This window comes from Salmo trutta, chromosome 5 (assembly GCF_901001165.1).
Source record: "Salmo trutta chromosome 5, fSalTru1.1, whole genome shotgun sequence".
In the NCBI taxonomy this organism is placed as follows: Eukaryota; Metazoa; Chordata; class Actinopteri; order Salmoniformes; family Salmonidae; genus Salmo; species Salmo trutta.
In genome coordinates this window covers 33,881,427-33,897,249 of record NC_042961.1, presented here as the reverse complement: position 1 = coordinate 33,897,249, position 15,823 = coordinate 33,881,427, and the positions used below count along the sequence as shown (strand labels likewise).

The window sequence follows — 15,823 nt, the reverse complement described above, 5'->3', positions numbered from 1 at the left end:
ACTCTCTTAAGCTTTAGCCCCACCCATCTTGTTTCGCCCTCGGAGCGTTCACAGCGTTCACAGCACACACTTTACCTGTTGATAACATGAAAACAGCCTAACTAGCTCTGCTGGCAACAATTTCATGACGCTTCTTTGCAGACATTTACTGACACTGGCCATATTCAATGCGTGATGTTCACTTTAGCTTAAGACATGCAGCTAGCTAGGTAAACTATGAACCTAGCTTGGTAAACAATGTGTAAGATCACACACACGTCACATATCATTAGCTAACGAGCCAGCCAGCTAATGTTAGCTAGTTTAACAACTATGAACATAGTGCCAAATCATGTCGATACTACCCTGCATGACTATGCTGGAAGGTAACTATCCAGGTTCAATGTTAGCTAGCTAACATTAGGCTCGAAATAGTGAAGCAAACAACTGTGGGATACAAATAATAATGCCAGCTAGGGAGCCAGCCAGCTAACGTTAGCTAGCTAGCTAACAGTACACTTTACCTTGAAATGAAACCACTTTCTGTCAAAAAAACGTGTAATATCTGAAAATGTAGATAGCTAATGGTAGACTATCTTACCTGTATACATCATCATGCATGATGGACGCATCTCCCTGTCATGGATACCATGCCACAGTTGCCCTTAGTTTGAAGATGTAATCCGGAGACAGGTGTTTTCTCCATCTATTTAGCAATCATACTCTAATTCCACTAATTTCCAATCCAGAGAGTGGAGAGCAACACTTAGCTATGCAGCTCCACTACACAATATATATATATATTTTTAAACAGTGTTCGACAGGATTACCAACACAGACTGACCAGCTCAAATAGACAGAAGCCTTCTATATGGCAGATCAATCCAAACTCCTCTCTCGGCATGTCCAGCTGACTCATTATCTCAGCCAATCATGGCTAGTGGGAAGGTTGCTGGCTTTTTCTGTGGCTTAACCAACAAGGCTTGCAATTTAGAAATGTTATTTGTATTTACAGATGGCATACAAGTTTGTTATAAAGGCACATGAAAGTTCACATGTTTGAGAAGGCATTTCTGTCAAAAAACGCATTTTGATCAAAAATATTTTTTAGGTTCAAGCGGTAATCCTGTGAAGTCGTGACTTCTGACATACGCCTAGTTTCCTGAATCAGGTCACAATTGACATAGTGGGTTATGTCACATTTGACATTGGTGGTTATGTCACACAGTTATGCCACATGTATAAACACTTTATAAAGCATGGCATACGGTTATAAATGACACGTGTAGTGTTTATGAACGCTATATGGAGGCTTTATTTAACCAGGCAAGTCAGTTAAGAACAAATTGTTATTTACAATGACGGCCTAGGAACAGTGGGTTAACTGCCTTGTTCAGGGCAGAACGACAGATTTTTACCTTGTCAGCTCGGGATTCGATATAGCATTCTTTCAGTTACTGGCCCAATGCTCTAACCACTAGGCTACCTGCCGTCCTTTATGATGCCTTTATAAGCAGCATGTCATTTAAAGTGGGACCCAAATGGGTCATAAAATAGTTTTTTATTTCTAATAAACATGTATACATTTTACACAAAATTAATTGTGTGATGATCCATGTTTAATAATACAAACTGCTGTACAGAGCTCAGGAAGGGCTGCTAGGTCAGTAAGTACATAAAAAATGCGGAGGGGCCTAAGTTATTGTTTTAGCCATGTAACAAACAATACATACATCTGCGTCAACATCAACAACAGTAAAACGTAACAATTCAAAGCGGACACAAAATGCAACATCACAAAACTTGTACAACTCCGAAAAGTATACTTTCTTTAGACACAAAAGACACATACACTGTATGTGTTAAATATTTTTTCTAAAGACATTAAAAAAAACTACGTCATTCACAGATTCAGCAGTCTGTTTAAATACCTCATTTCTACAAAGGGAATTTACATTTCTTAAAGTACAAAGTGCAAATACTATGGTTTCCATTGCCGATTGGCAGAAGCTCCAAAAGGGGAGGGGAAATCTCAGTTGTTGGCTTAGCCTTGCTTCTTTGAGGGATTCTGCGAAGAGGAAGAACCAAGCACTATAGCAAACTATATCTGTGACACATATCTCACACATCTTTCTCCAAAGTTATTATAACCTGCTTTTCAAAGGAAGTGTTAGCACTGCTAGGATCTTATAAAAAAAGAGATCATACTGCACTGTAACAGAAAACTGTAATTTATACGGTAAATGTATATATGTATCAACAGTAAAATACTGTAGAAGCATTATACAGCATAATACGGTAAATTAAGGTGCAGTGTTAGAAAATATTGTGAGAGGTGAAATATTTGCTGTATTTCCACCCTACAGAATAGATTATTCTGCCATATTTTTGGAGCGCCAACATCTTTTTTTACCACCAATTGATGCATGGTATTGTTGTTTCTGGCTCTTTATCATATTTTTGCGTGTCCCTATATTAATTTTGTTGCACCCGTTTGTGAGACTGCTGTACCAATTTAACTGATGTGTGGTAGTAATGCCCTATCAATCTAAAATGTATAGGATACAGATTGGAGTGGGAGCAAGTCTTAAACCTTTAACGGTTGAGCATTTTGGCATGTTCTTTTGGTCTGCTTTTATCTGTAGTCACTGCCAGTTTGAAGCTTTAACTATGGCCTTTAAAAGTGCAAGTGATATAAAATACAAATATTAGTAGATATGCTGTAATGTGTAAACACTTTACCTAGCAGCCAACCTGCTTGCACCAATCCAAGTAAAATACTGTATAATCCACCCCCATCTCCCATCAATTAATTTAATGAATTCATCCATTCATTCATTCATTTATTACGATTACAGTAGTATTATACTGTAAAAAGTATACTTTTTACAGTATAATATTATACATTTTACATTATTGTACTGTGTGTCGTTGATCTGATATTCACAGTAACCTACTTGCCACTAGCTGCTTGTATGTTAAGGTAAAATTTGCAAGAACCCCTGAAGGTTCAAATGCAAAAATATTTATAATTTATTAGGGCATCATACTGCCCAAAAAGTGCAGAAAAGTGCATTAATAAAAGGTAAAAAATGACAAACGTTTTTGGTATTTCAAACCATCATCAGTGTCCTCAGTGTGCATTTCAGTATGCACCTTGCACTTTTAGGACATCATGATGTCCTAATAAATTATTTATATTGTTGCATTTGAGCCTCCAGTTTGGATTATTCCAAAATCTCAATGGAGTGCAGTCTCTATCTTTCTATTATTATATACATATTTTAAACAATGCATCTGTAGCAGACTATTTGATATTAAGGACCTTAAAAGAGGGCAGACGGCCTCCCATTACTTCACTGCTTGGATCTCAACTCTCCTTATTGTCACTCTGATATTTGCTAACCTTATAAGTGCAGCATATAACACTCACACAAGTAATTGCCAGGGTTTACTTACCAGTTTACTGGAGGATGTACCGTCACCTGGTTTGGTCCCTGGAGAAAAACAGTGCCACAATCTAATCAGCCTTACATGATGAGAGCAGTGTAAAACTTTACCAGCAGTTTATTTATAAAAGCACGTCATAGTCATTTCCGATTAATAATTTAGCAGCTTATTACAACATTAGTATTCGAGAGGTGTACCATTCCCATTTGTGTCAGGCAGTATTCCTGGTTGCGAATTCTCTGGGAATGAGAATTTGGTATCTCACCTTCTTCCTTGGTGACGCCCAGGCATCCCATCAGCTCCTGCAGGGACAGAGCCTTGTCATTGCTGATGTCACAGTACTCCACAAACTTCTTCACACACTTCTTGGGCTTGGACTTCTTGCGCAGGAAACGTTTGAAAGGTTTGATCTCCTTCTTGCCGATGTCGCCGCTGGAGTTTTTATCTAGCTGACTAAAGTACCAGTGGACCACTCTCTCCTCTAGTGTGTGACTTGGGTCCGGCTCCAACATCCTGTGGATCCATGTTTGTTCAATTAATCAGTCAATCAGGGAATTAATCCGTTAAAGGCCCACTCTGTGATATTTACATCAATTTAATATCATTTAAATTCATGATATTGTATGATATTAAAGAATATCACTCAGATTCATAGCAAAAGAATATCACTCAGCTTTAAAGTGGCTTGGCTGCCATTTTGTTTGTTTTTCTAATTAAGGAGTGGGCCAAACCATCTAAATCAATAAAAAAACTATGAATAAATCAATCAGTGACATTCTAACCTGCCGGCAGACGCTGGATCTGTGACAGCATGCACCATGTCTGTTGACAGTGCGTCGAGAACACTCGTCAGAAATTCAGTTTTCTTTGCCCCGGGACACCCTGGAAAGGAAAACAAAGGTAGCTGAATAAGTGTATATGCACCTATTATGTGTTTGATTTACAAAAGAACGTCAACATCGGTGAGTGACGAGACAGAACAATGACTTTCCATTCCATGTCATGCCATTCAATTTTTCAAAGGCGGTTGCCACCATAAAACCCCAAAAAACCTTTGGGAAGGGAAGTAAAATAACTGAGACTGTAGTTTGAACATGAGTTCATGAGTTCACATAAAGATGGCAGAGGGGAAAATAAAAACCCAATGAGACTGTCACACAGTTTTCTTTTTAATCCCTTTCAATAAGTGTCAGAATTCCCCAATCATGGAGAAGGAAAAAGTATCTGGAGGCTCCGAGAGCAAACCTATCACAGTTTTCACAACTGTGGGATACAGACCAGGGGCCCTGGCCCTGTATCCCCCGACGTGACTAACCAACGCCTGGTGCCATTTCATAGGCAAACTGTAGATATTATTGACTATAAGAATCTTAATATTCCCATCCTTTTGGTCTCTTTCTGCAACATCATCTGATAATATAATCAATATGTGGGGCAGCAGGTAGCCTAGTGGTTAGAGCGTTGGACTTGTAACCGAAAGGTTGCAAAATCTAATCCCCGAGCTGACAAGTAAAAATCTGGCGTTCTGCCCCTGAACAAGGCAGTTAACCCATTGTTCCTAGGCCATCATTGAAAATAAGATTTTTTTCTTAACTGACTTGCCTAGTTACAAAAAGGTAAAATTAAAAATTAAAATGTGTTTGATGGACTGAGTATTTGAACTTAAAAATACATATTTTAAGAAATATACATAGCCGGTATGTGCCCTATATGTGTCACTGTGTAAATCTGTTGGATGTAAACAATTATATCCAACAGACACCTCCACTTAGCCTTAGCCAATCATCATCGGGAAAGAACCTCTCCAATATGTACGTACATATGAGGGGGCAACTGAAGCAAATGAAACTAATGATAGTAGTTGTGTGTTCGGCCATAATGTTTTAAGAATAAGGGGCCAAGGTTGTTCTGGAAGAGCTGAAGGCCATGGAGTCCCGAGAGATTCATGGACTCTTCCTCCAGGAGTTTTCGGTTTTCTCACAGTCACCCCCCTCCATACCCCTTTCCCCCACCCCAACTTGCTGCCTGTGGGAGGAGAAGGAGAACATTATCCAGGGTTTCTTCTCTTCTTATGACCCAGGCCTACGGGGCCAGATTCTCCTGCACAGGAGATAATAGCATGCTTGGCCCTTCTCTAACAGGTGGCGACCAGCGCAGAGGTAAACACCCAGCACCCAGCCTCATTTCATCCTTTCCCAGGTAAAGACACAAGAGAAAAGCAAAGGTGTATGAGCAGCGTAATGGAGGACTGACGACAGAGAAAAGCAAAGGTTTATCAGCAGCTGAACCGAGGGTTGACGACTCGACTGACTCTAACGTCTTAACTGTTAGACTGGCTTGGCTGTTTCTGCTCTGAGACTTGCATTTACATTTGAGAAGGCCCTCAATGACCCAGACTCAATGAAATATCTAGACTCTAGATGCCTCTTCCCGATAGCTAAAGTGCCTTCAGAAAGTATTTACACCACTTAACTTCTTTCACATTTTGTTGTGTTACAGCCTGAATTTAGATAAAGGAGAGTCTTGTCTTTAAAATGGTGTAAAATAGTCATATGTTTGAGAAATTGAAGTTTTAGCATTTTTGAGGTATTTGTAATTCGCGCCACGCTATACCATTGGATATTGGTGAGGCTGTCCCTAACAGGTTTTAAAGGCATAGTCAACTTAGTTTATGTAAACTTCTGACCCACTGGAATTGTGATACAGTGAATAATAAGTGAAATAATCTGTCTGTAAACAATTGTTGGAAAATTACTTGTGTCATGCACAAAGTAGATGTCCTAACCGACTTGCCAAATCTAGTTTGTTAACAAGAGATTTGTAGAGTGGTTTAAAAACTAGTTTTATTGACTCCAACCTAAGTGTATGTAAACTTACGACTTCAACTGTATATGGAATTTCTGTAGTCCTCCAGGATTTCAAATGTCCCTGCAGTTCATACAAATGTTAAGCCTTCCGGTAAGGATCCAGATCCAGCTAGACACTCCCTCTTGGCAGCAGACAGAGGGGGCGTTCAACACTTGTGTGTGTGGGGGCGTTCAACACTTGTCGGTAATAGCGCTCACTGCTGCCCCCTAGTGGCTGGTTTCAAAATAATTTCCCAACATCCTCAGGGCATGGATAGACGTCCAATTTCGAAGTCACTCTTGAGTGATCTGCCTGGTTAATTCATAAACCCACATGGGGCAAAGCCCTGTCAGCACTCAGTGCAGCAGCTCCCAGGATCAGCCCCCATGGCATCCCTCAGTCCCTCACACTGGTCAAACACCCCCATCCCCTCACACCTTTCAGCGCATGTTGCCCCCTTCTCCCTTTTCGCCCCATAAACCTTTCAACACCAGTGGTTCAAGTGCAAATATGCTGCCGTGATGTGAAGGAAACATTTATAATTATCCTTCCCAGTTTTATACACTAACCGAGTTTACGGCCACTGAAGCAATAACTCATTAAAAAAACAAGATGCAGCTTTTTCTTGACGCTCTGTCCTGACACATTTTACAACGAGAGACAGGAGTTATATAGAACAGGGTGCCATGATAGATGCTCTATGCATGTTTGTGTGTGTGAGAGTGTGGCTGCAATCTCACACTGAGTCTTTACAAACAAGCCTCGTTATACAGTACTCTACTACTGTTTCTGAAGGATCTCATGTTCTGTGGTTGTGGTCTCTCTCATGGGATGGTTGTAGTTGTTCCCCACCCCATTGTCACCTACTCAAGCACAGAGCACTTGGTTAACAACACATAACTTCATTTGTTTCTCTCCAGCTTGTAATAACCAATATTTCCCAAATGCTCAACAGGCTCTAGCAGTGCCACAAAATTTAGCATTTTAACCAGATCAGTCAACCAAGATGTCAGGTTGAAACAGTACAGCAATAGTAAAAACAGTAGGCTACATCAATAGCAGAGAGTGTTTTCAGTGTGTGATGATATTAACCCTGCGCCTGTCCCTGTCAGGCCTCAAAAGAAATGTGACCCAATGCCTTGATTTGGCCTTATGTAGCAAAATTTGAAATTGTGTTTTTTACAGTGGATTAAAGTAGAGACTCAGAGCTAGAAAATGGTGTGTCGTCATAAACTGCAGTTGAGGAACAATGAGAAAGTAAATATTCTTTGAAAGTTGCTAAACTTGTAAACCCACTTTTGAGAAAATGGCCTTTGAATGTTTTGGTACTGTGGGCTGCTCCACAATGGACCTGTTCTGTTCAGTAAACACCACCTGCTAACACAGCTCTGGCCGGGCACGGTGTTACATAAACAGCAGTGGAACGGTCTGGAAACAGTGGAAGCTCTGTTCATGGCTCCTGCATGGCCTGGATTATTAACATGCTGACCCCCCATCCCCTCCTGATCTGTTGTATACATTTAACCAACATATTCTCTCTCTCTCTGGCAAAAAAACCACTGTGTCAAACAGTACAACTTTTTAATTTTATTACCCTTTAGTAACACAGGTAAATTGTTTAAATACCCTAAAATAAGCAAATTTTCACACATTTATGGTCACATTTGATGTTTCAAAATGTTTTTGAACAGATATTTTAATATATTACATCCATAGCCACTTGTTATGAACATTTGTCTGTTAATCATTAGGAGTTCAGCAGCGAAGCTGGTGAAACACTATTGTATTTGCTGCCGTTGATTATTAACTTCCCTGGGCTAGGTGGGACGCTTGCGTCATACCCTGGTCAACAGCCAGTGGAATCGCGTGGCGCGAAATACAAATACCTAAAAAATGCTATAACTTCAATTTCTCAAACATATGACTATTTTACACCATTTTAAAGACAAGACTCTCGTTAATCTAACCACATTGTCCAATTTCAAAAAGGCTTTACAGCGAAAGCAAAACATTAGATTATGTCAGGAGAGTACCAAGCCAAAAATAATCACACAGCCATTTTCAAAGCAAGCATATATGTCACAAAAACCAAAACCACAGCTAAATGCAGCACTAACCTTTGATCTTCATCAGATGACACTCCTAGGACATTATGTTATACAATATATGCATGTTTTGTTCAATCAAGTTCATATTTATATTAAAAACCAGCTTTTTACATTAGCATGTGATGTTCAGAACTAGCATACCCACCGCAAGCTTCCGGTGAATTTACTAAATTACTCATGATAAACGTTCACAGAATACATAACAATTATTTTAAGAATTATAGATACAGAACTCCTTTATGCAATCGCGGTGTCAGAATTTAAAATAGCTTTTCGGTGAAAGCACATTTTGCAATATTCTGAGTACATAGCCCGTCCATCATGGCTAGCTAATTTGACACCCACCAAGTTTGACCCTCACCAAACTCAGATTTACTATAAGAAAAATTGGATTACCTTTGCTGTTCTTCGTCAGAATGCACTCCCAGGACTTCTACTTCAACAACAAATGCTGTTTTGGTTCCAAATAATCCATAGTTATATTCAAATAGCTCCGTTTTGTTCATGCATTCAGGTCACTATCCGAAGGGTGACGCGCGAGTGCATTTCGTGACAAAAATGTTCAAAATATTCCATTACCGTACTTAGAAGCATGTCAAACGCTGTTTAAAATAAATTTTTATGCTATTTTTCTCGTAAAATAGCGATAATATTCCAACTGGGCGACGTTGTATTCATTCAAAGACTGAAAGAAAAAAATTGAAAATTATCATGAATGCGCATCTCCAGTGTCACTGTCCCCAGGCTGACCACTCACAAATTCTCCTGCTGTTCTTCGCCCAGAGACAGCAGACACCCCATTACACTTTCTGGCGGCTTTAGAGAGCCAATGGGAGCCTTAGAAAGTGTCACGTTACAGCACATATGCTGTATTTTCGATAGAGATGCAACAGAAGGACAACAAATTGTCAGACAGGTCACTTCCCGTATGGAATCTTCTCAGGTTTTGGCCTGCCATATGAGTTCTGTTATACTCACAGACACCATTCAAACAGTTTTAGAAACTTTAGTGTTTTCTATCCAAATCTACTAATTATATGCATATTCTAGTTTCTGGGCAGGAGTAGTAACCAGATTAAATCGGGTACGTTTTTTTATCCGGCCGTGCAAATACTGCCCCCTAGCCCCAACAGGTTTTAAGGGTTCAGCTGCGAAGCTGGGATAAGAGTCGAGCTAATCTGTATGGCTCAGTTCGCTCTTGGACAGGAAAAATCATTAATATAAGAACATTGATTATTGCAGCGATATTGTTTGAACAATAGTCTTGAAGATGTGCATCCATAGATGTTATATACCAAATTTGGTATTTGTGGTTCTGGAGAAGAAGACATTTTAGAGTAGTTAACATCATAAAATGTTTTTCAAAATGTGCATAATATATGATCTGTTCAATTTTTTGTTGTGATATTGGACACGTGTGGTAAGGAGTGCAGAAGTCACTCTTCCTAGAGAAACGTGTCCAATTTGTCCTGATGGTGGCGCAATGGGCCCACAGCTTGATCCCTGGCATTGATGCTTGCAACTATATTTAGGGGTTCCATCTGCGAAGCTGGTGAAACACTATTTTATTTGTTGGTGTTCATTATTATTATTAAGGGTTCAAGCAACGAAGCTGGTGCAACCCTATTCTATTAGTTGACGGTTGATTATTATTATTATTATTATTATTATTATTATTATGTGTTCAGCAGCAAAGCTGGTGAATCTATGGTATTTGTTCCAGTTCATTGTTATTATTATTATTATTATTATTATTATTATTGTCCCTTTTTCTGACATTTTGGTGAAAAATGTCAAATTCCTGTCAGATCAAAAGGCTCAAGACTGTGCAACTTAGCAATATGGTAAAGGCCTAAGGGCCACACTCTCTCATTTAATACCATGCCAATTGGCCATATGGTGGCACTATAACAAGCGATTGAAAATGCAAACTTGAAAGGTCAGCCCCTGCACCCCGTATGACCATGAAATGTAGTCCATATGTCCCGTTCCTCATATGGAACAAATTTGCCTCAAAATCAATAAAGTCCGCCATGATGGATTTTCCACCATTTTGAATTTTGTGAAAAAAAATCTAAACGCTACTCCTCTGGCACCGAATGACCGATCGTCACAAAACCTGATATATGGCATCTATGGACCAAGGTCTGTAAAGGCACTATAATCGAGGCATATATGTCAAACAACATGGCTGCTACTGACCAATAAACACTCAAGTGGGAGTGGTCTGTCACAAATTCATATAAATCAGTCACGGATATTTGTATTGTAACGAAACTTGGTACACATGTTCCAAATAATGTGAAGCCTCAACTTATGCAAGCACATTCATATCGACCACACGGTGACGCTATAACAGGCACGTGTTTATAGCTCTTGATTTGTTTGAGCCCGAGTGATAAAATTTGGCACACATGCTCAAGGATACGAGTCTCAATAACCTGTCAAATATGGTTGAGTTTGGCAACGTTGTTGCGCTGTTGGACAGGAAAAAACATTAATGCAAGCTTATTGGCTCATAGCGAACATTGTTTCAGCTAGAGTTTTGGAAAGTTGTGCAAATACCACATTCGGTTCTGATCAGTCCAGCGGTTCTGAGGAAGAAGACATTTAAAGTAGTCAACATCATTAAAAATAGTAAAGAATACAGATGTAGGCACACAGACACACACAGTCACTTATAAACATAAGCACACACACACACAGACACACTGGAACTGAATTGAAAATAGGGCAGGACTTTTTCATTAAATCAACAAGCATAATAAAGATTTGCTGTGTTACAACTCATTGCTGTAGTTTGCAAGACGGAAAATGTATTAGATATACATGGTCATCGGAAGGCAAGACAGCGGGTTGAAAGTAAGGAGGTTTAAAGAGCTCAGGAAAATGAAAGATAGAGAGTTGTTGATCCTTGGGTTTAGATTTAGTGAATGATTTTATAATGGTCAAAATATGGCAAAAAGTATGTACATGAACTACTAACCTACATTCAATTTCTGGTTGTCTATTAATTGTGGCAACTTGTCCTGATTTGGATATTTCTGCTACAGAGTGACATAAATGGATGCAGTTAAACTGAGTTATACAGGGTCATTAACATGAGGCAGGAGGTTTCTAAAGCACAGAAGAGAGAAAGTATGTTATTGGATCCATGGGAATTATTTGAGCCACGTGTGCATGTTATGATGCTTAAAATATGTTTGGCATTTGCCTATATCCACTCAAATGTTATCACAATGAGAAAAAGTTACATATATTTATAAGTGTCTGTTTTATAGATAATTTAGTGAACATCTTCAACGGCCACATTCAACAAATGAAAGTGTTTTTGTAACACTGTCACAGTAAAAACAGTGCTGACGCCTGCACAGTATGTTGCCCAGTGAAAGTTTATCAGACAACCAAAAATCGGACATTTGCCTGGTCCGTGAGCAATGTGGGTATCAAGGTAAGCATGTGAAAGTTGTGCCAGTTAACGTGTTTGTGTTCAAAGTGAAGATTTCAATCAAATGGGTTTGTTGGTATTTGTAGCAGTATTATCTCTGATGGTATGTAGCTAGCTAGCTACAATGAACAAGAGATGGATATTAAGCTAATGTTAATTAGTAACAAAATAACAAATGATTGATTGGTGTTTTGTAAGCAGTTTTATATCATTGAGAGGGTCGTTAGTGGATAGTGTTGGACTTCAATAGTAACATTATCAACATTTCAATAGCCTGTCTGGCGGAAGCTTTGACAGTGCAATATTTCAGTAGCAATCTAGCCATTAGTCACTCCACGTGACTCATGTTGTGTTCAGTTGAAAAAAGACGCTCTTTATAGAATGAATTAGCAATAGAGCTCGCCAGCTTGTTGCCCTAAAACCCGGAAATGAGATACTTCTGGTTCATTCAGCGTTCCTATGGGGAAAATGAATGGGGAAAAAAATAGGGTTAACACATGCTTATGAGATCTTATACATTTTGTTCTATGAGATAATATCCGTCAGATAACATGACCTTTATAAATTATTTTGTGCATTGTTTTTTATTACATAAAATATAAAAGAATTCACAAGGTGATGTTAGCTGATGAAGGTTATCTCAAAGAACAAAACATATCAGATCTCATAAGCCTGTGTTTACCACAGACCTTATTTTCAGCGCTTATCCAAAAACCTTTAAAAACTCCATGAATTTTCCCATAGGCTTTGCTCAATGAACCAATGCCGGATTTAGTGTCTTCAAAAAGATGGCAACAAAAGACACCATTACTATCGGTCTCTATTAGAATACTAGAATAGACATGAACATTCATTTGTGGCAGCATCATGATGTCTGATAGCTAAAAGCTAATGGCAAGTAGCTAATGTGTTAGCCACCTAGCTAAGGCCTATAAGGGGGGGAACCTGGTAGGTTGGTAAAACTGATCACAGATGCATTCTCTCCACTGAATTCTCACTTTATACAAATTGTCCCCAAGTGGTTTGACTGGCTTCTCTTCACAAGTCAGTCAGTGACACGATTAACTTTTCAGGGCTCTCGATAAATGTATAAACGCTAGCTACCTTTTCCAACAATAACAGTGGTGGAAATGTGTTTTGAAACTTAGGTTACTTTTATGTTATCATATCAGTGACTGTCTGATTTATGATTTACAGTTGAAGTCGGAAGTTTACATACACTTATGTTGGAGTTATTAAAACTTGTTTTTCAACCACCGCAAATGTATTGTTCACAAACTATAGTTTTGGCAAGTAGGTTAGGAAATCTACTTTGTACATGACACAAGTAACTTTTCCAACAATTGTTTACAGACAGATTATTTCACTTATAATTCACTGTATCACAATTCCAGTGGGTCAGAAGTTTACATACACTAAGTTGACTGTGCCTTTAAACAGCTTGGAAAATTCTAGAAAATGATGCCATGGCTTTAGAAGTATCTAATAGGCTAATTGACATCATGTGAGTCATTTGGAGGTGTACCTGTGGATATATTTCAAGGCCTACCTTCAAACTCAGTGCCTCTTTGCTTGACATCATGGGAAAGTCAGCCAAAACCTCAGAAAAAACATTTGTAGACCTCCACATGTCTGGTTCATCCTTGGGAGCAATTTCCAAATGCCTGAAGGTACCAAGTTCATCTGCACAAACAATAGTACGCAAGTATAAACACCATGGGACCACGCAGCTGTCATACCGCTCAGGAAGGAGGCGCGTTCTGTTTCCTAGAGATGAACGTACTTTGGTGCGAGAAGTGCAAATCAATCCCAGAACAACAGCATAGGACCTTGTGAAGATGCTGGAGGAAACAGGTACAAAGATGTCTATATCCACAGTAAAACGTGTCCTATATCAACATAACCTGAAAGGCCGCTCAGCAAGGAAGAAGCCACTGCTCCAAAACTGCCATAAAAAAGCCAGACTACGCTTTGCAACTGCACATGGGGACAAAGATTGTACTTTTTGGAGAAATTTCCTCTGATCTAATGAAACAAAAATAGAACTGTTTGGCCATAATGACCATTGCTATGTTTGGAGGAAAAAGGGGGAGGCTTGCAAGGTGAAGAACACCATCCCAACCGCGAAGCACGGGGGTGGCAGCATCATGTTGTGGGGGTGCTTTGCTGCAGGAGGGACTGTTGTGCTTGACAAAATAGATGGCATCATGAGGCAGTAAACCTATGTGGATATATACATCTCAAGACATCAGTAAGGAAGTTAAAGATTGGTTGCAAATGGGTCTTCCAAATGGACAATGACTCCAAGCATACTTCCAAAGTTGTGGCAAAATGGCAAAGTCAAGGTATTGGAGTGGCCATCACAAAGTCCTGACCTCAAGCCTTTAGAAAATCTGTAGGCAGAACTGAAAAAGCTTGTGCAGGCAAGGAGGCCTAGAAACCTGACTCAGTTACATCAGCTCTGTCAGGAGAAATGGGCCAAAATTCACCCAACTTTTTGTGGGAAGCTTTTGGAAGGCTACCCGAAACGTTTGACCCAAGTTAACAATTTAAATGCAATGCTACCAAATACTAATTGAGTGTATGTAAACTTCTGACCCACTGGGAATGTGATGAATGAAATAAAAGCTGAGATAAATCATTCTCTCTGCTATTATTCTGACATTTCCCATTCTTAAAATAAAGTGGTGATCCTAACTGACCTAAGACAGGGAATTCTTACTAGGATTAAATGTCAGGAATTGTGAAAAACTGAGTTTAAATGTATTTGGCAAAGGTGTATGTAAACTTCCGACTTCAACTGAACCTATCTGGTGGAATTGGTCCATTTTCAAATATTTAGATAGAAAAACTTGTTGCTTCCACAGTATATGAGCTTTTTTATTCATTCTTCAGCAATGAGTAGACCTAAAAAAAAAATTGGGCAGTAAAGAATGGAGTAGGGAAGTTCACAGAAGGGAAGCATACTAGTGACATTCCGGGTAATTAGCCTATTCCTACCACACAGGGCTTGACATATTTTTTTTTGCCAAATCACCCAACCCTAACTGACACAATGTAACAATCTACGACAGAATTATATGTTTGGTATTGGATAATATACTGTGAAATATTTAGTGGACATTGGCTAACGTAATTGTCTCTCTTTTGTCTTTTTCATGTGTTCATCTGATTGGATTGGGAGTGTGAATTGCTATTGTGGATGGTGCTTTTAGGTAAGTCACAAACCACACAGGGTCTCTACTTCGGACAAGTAGAGCAAAAAAAGGTCTGTGCTGCGGCTTGACACAGTCATGCACAGCAAAAAACATTGGTAGGACCTTTAAATAATAAGTTTGAAGTTTTTGCCTAATTCCGTTTTTTTGCCTAAACAATATCAGGGGAAGTCTTTTGAGACCTGGGAAAAAATACTAACGCAACATGCATCAATTTACTGAGGTACAGTTAATATAAGGAAATCAGTCAACTGAGATAAATTCATTAGGCCCTAATCTATGGATTTCAAATGACTTAGAATACAGATATGCATCTGTTGGTCACAGATAACTGAAGAAAAAGGTAGGGGTGTGGATCAGAAAACCAGTCAATATCTGGTGTGACCACCATTTGCCTCAAGCAGTGTGACACGTTTCCTTCGCATAAAGTTGATCAGGCTGTTGATTGTGGAATGTTGTCCCACTCCTCTTCAATGGCTGTGCGAAGTTGCTGGATATTGGCGGGAACTGAAACACGCTGTCGTACACGTCGATGCAGAGCATCCCAAACATGCTCAATGGGTGACATGTATGATGAGTATGCAGGCCATGGAAGAACTGGGACATTTTCAGCTTCCAGGAATCGTGTCCAGATCCTTGCGACATGGGGCCATGCATTATCATGCTGAAACATGAGATGATGGCGGCAGATGAATGGCATGACAATGGGCATCAGGATCTCGTCACGGTATCTCTGCATTCAAATTGCCATTGATAAAACGCAATTGTGTTCGTTG

The 15,823-nt window shown here is 39.3% G+C and overlaps 1 protein-coding gene across 3 annotated transcripts in view; it reads right to left on the bottom strand.

Annotated features, from left to right (window-relative positions):
* Nucleotides 1–1,272: 1,272 nt before the first annotated feature.
* smoc2 (SPARC related modular calcium binding 2) overlaps nucleotides 1,273–15,823 on the bottom strand; it is a 93,944-nt gene continuing 79,393 nt past the window's right edge. For all 3 annotated transcript variants that reach the window (XM_029753432.1, XM_029753434.1, XM_029753433.1), the window contains 4 exons: nucleotides 4,212–4,311; nucleotides 3,695–3,942; nucleotides 3,439–3,476; nucleotides 1,273–2,047 (listed from right to left, as the gene is read on the bottom strand). In XM_029753432.1, coding sequence (XP_029609292.1) covers nucleotides 2,024–2,047; nucleotides 3,439–3,476; nucleotides 3,695–3,942; nucleotides 4,212–4,311 — 410 coding nt within the window. In that variant the 3' untranslated portion in view covers nucleotides 1,273–2,023. The remainder of the gene's footprint in view (nucleotides 2,048–3,438; nucleotides 3,477–3,694; nucleotides 3,943–4,211; nucleotides 4,312–15,823) is intronic.